This window comes from Cornus florida, unplaced genomic scaffold, assembly GCF_030987335.1.
Source record: "Cornus florida cultivar Cherokee Brave unplaced genomic scaffold, ASM3098733v1 CherokeeBrave_3.0.0_Hap2_Chr06, whole genome shotgun sequence".
Taxonomy (NCBI): domain Eukaryota; kingdom Viridiplantae; phylum Streptophyta; class Magnoliopsida; order Cornales; family Cornaceae; genus Cornus; species Cornus florida.
The window spans coordinates 32,512,207-32,515,394 of NW_026775576.1; the positions used below are offsets into that span (position 1 = coordinate 32,512,207).

The 3,188-nt window shown below is 37.1% G+C and overlaps 1 protein-coding gene across 1 annotated transcript; it reads right to left on the reverse strand.

Annotated features, from left to right (window-relative positions):
- Positions 1 to 1,637: 1,637 nt before the first annotated feature.
- On the reverse strand, positions 1,638 to 2,894 carry LOC132314831 (uncharacterized). Its single transcript, XM_059813636.1, has one exon. It carries the CDS (start codon positions 2,773 to 2,775, stop codon positions 2,068 to 2,070), a length of 708 nt encoding a protein of 235 aa, XP_059669619.1. The 5' UTR covers positions 2,776 to 2,894; the 3' UTR covers positions 1,638 to 2,067.
- Positions 2,895 to 3,188: the final 294 nt, after the last annotated feature.

Genomic DNA, 3,188 nt, shown 5'->3' on the forward strand with positions numbered 1-3,188 from the left:
TAACACACTCCATTAAATCAAACCAAAAGACATGTTTAAATTAGTTGACAAAATTGAAATTAAACCCTTTAGGGCTTAAGTATTGTAGCAAATAAAAATGGGGTTACACATTTGTGCCATGGGAACTAACAATAGTAATTAAAGGTTATAAAGGCACATGAAGAACAGCTTGAAGGATACATAGTAAGAGAAATACAGAGTAAGAGAAACATTTTTTCTCGAGAACTCATACAATTGTTGTTGATGGTGGATTCTACACAACCTGAATCTAATCTGACTTCCTGAACAAAGAGAAGAAAAGGTGATCCTACCAACACCGGTGTGTTACCGGTGGAGTAGACTCCGACGAACAAGTCAGTGTGCGAAGTAATATCTCTCTGGAAAAATCAAGAAATTGAGTTAGGATTTATTGCGTACCTCAAAACGTTGATTAGCCCCCTTTATTTATAAGGCTTAGGTCAAGATGTTACATAGAGTTCCCGTCGTCTTAATCTTTATCATACTCCGTAGGCTTAATTCTTATCGTAATCTGTAATCCTTATCTTAGTCTGTAATCCTTATCGTAATCTGTAATCATTATCTTAGTCTGTAGAGCATATCTCAATCTTGTGAGATAGTGCGTTACTTTAACATTCTTTCCCTATCCATGGGTATTTAAATTATACATCCATCACTTGTAAAATCAAGCAAGAAACTCTGTTCTACACTCAGCTCAACCAAATGCAAAGGACTCAATGGATCTTTGGCTTTATGACATACTTTGCTAACAGAAACAAATGCAAAGAAATGATAATGGAGACCACATGCAGAACCTGTACATTAAAACAATTAAATCAATGCAAGACATTCTTCTTCTAGTCATCATATGATATTCAATTTAGAAGATTTCAGTCGATTCACAATTCTAAACCTCAACTATTGTAATAAACTTTTTTGTAATTATGGTAAGTGCCTGTGATTTTAATCAAAGATTTGAAATTCGAACATAATATTCAACTTCTAAAAAGTGATGTAAGAATACTCTTAGGGCCCGTTTGTTTATCTCTTTGCTTTCAATGATATCATTCACAATCTACTTAGCATTTTGGTGTAAAACTTCCAATCATCTTGAATTGGACCATAAATAAATAAAATGAACTTCACAATATCTTTTTCGCATAGGTTCATTTTTGAGGTGGCTACTATTTTCTTAGATGAATCCATTCACAACGCTAAGTTTCTACATTGGAGTACCATGTAAAATTGTGAACGAATCCATTAGATTCAAGCAGACATGTAAAAACTCTTTAAAATTTAAGATAATTACATATCAAATTCAATTAATAACGTTAAACTGAACCAGTAGACACTGAAGTACGTCTAGGGGTGGAGCTAGGGGTGGGCCAGGGTGGACCATGAACCCCTTCCCCACCCAACAAAAATAATATCAGCTTTGGATTTGTAATCGGAGGATTAAGTGCTCCCAAACATGTTATTATATTAATTAAATAGAGAAAAAAATAAAAGGGAGAAAAATCCCTAATATTCCCTCTTGATTAAGAAAAATTCATGAATATTTTTTGTCAAACATTTTTGTAAAATGGTATTTCCAAAAAATATTGAAAACTATATATCAATCTCCATTGGGGAGTCCTAGGTGCATGGAAAAGAGGATAAACTATAGTATTTGTGTGTATATAAAAAACAACAATAATATCATATATGCTTATAATGTCAAATTTAAGTTATATAGTACTAATCACCCCAAATTAAAATTTCTGGCTACCCCTGGTACATCAAGCGAGCTACCGTCTCTTCAACACTTAGCACAATATAATAGGGCACATGACTAGGTCAATTTCTAGTGCCATCTATCATTTCTAAATAACAGCAACTGTTGCTATCACAACTTTACTCTTTTTCAGTAAAATATTCTGTCATAATAGCAACTGTTGCTATCACAGATTGACTCTTTAAACCATGTAGTTGATATAGATGAGAAATTGGTGTTCTGCTTCTAGTTAACATATATAGTTCCCAAACGTATCCACAAATAAAACATAAAATTCTTTCAAGCCCCAAAAGGAGTCATGACTCAAGCATGAAAGTGTCACCATCTTCATCAACCGTAGCATCACTCTCCCTTTGCACCAACGGGCTTGAAACCGAGTCCTCACTATTTCCAGCCGCTGCCAAACCACTCCCAATCTGCCCATTAAGCGACCAAGAAGAAGAAGACGACCGTATCCTTGCCTGAACATACCCATTCCTTAACATTGCATCATGAAATCCGCCCTCCTGATCCCCCAAACTCACCGCATACCTCTTCAACTTCTTCGGATTTTGCTCCGCCGGTAACTTGTACCGACACAAGGGACACGAATTGCTCCTACGAAGCCACGGAACGATACAATCTGAATGAAAAACATGCTTACACGGCAATTGATTCACCCCTGAATACAATTCGAAGTCATCCATACAGATTGAGCAGGATCCATGGCAAGAATTGGATGAAGAAACACCGAAAAATTTGAGGATGGGAAGCCAATTGATGAATGATTTTGATGTAGGAGAGGAGCGGCTGCCTTGGTGTTCGTGGTGTTGATCGGCGGTAAGGTCGATGATGGAGTTGAAGAGTTCTTCGTTGTCGAAGTCGATGTAGTCGGAGGTGCGGAGTTGGTGGGTTTGGGTAGGATTTGGAGAATGAGAACCGTGTCTTGAGATAGAATCACGATATATTTGTATATGTGGAGTGGGGTTTGGTCCGGTGGTGGTGGCATCGTCGCCGGTCGACATGTTGCATTGCCGCGAGCTTGGAACAGTGCGCCTGTGTATGAGAGAGCGAAAAATAATGCTACGAACTCCTGGTCTAATTTTGAATCTTGGTGGACTGGTTTACGGTGATAACCACTTTCTATGGTACTAGTAGTAAACGAGGGTTGCGTCAACCTTGCGTTCCAAAAAAGGTGGGATCCACATTTTAAGGCTTCAAAGATAAGCCTCATACCTCTTGGCGTGGGGAGAAAGGCTACATTAGGAACTTACATTGAAAGCTTCTATTTTTGTCCATAGATGTCTCCCTCAATAATATTACTTTATATATATATATATATATATATAAGATGTTATAAGACATTATCAGCACAGGCTTTAGTCATCTAAGATTTGAATAAAAAAGCTCTCTCCCTGTCTTAAATCTATATATTCCT

What these genes read in the sequence shown, in the direction of transcription:
- LOC132314831 (XM_059813636.1), bottom strand. Translation starts at nt 2,775, where the DNA reads ATGTCGACCGGCGACGATGCCACCACCACCGGACCAAACCCCACTCCA.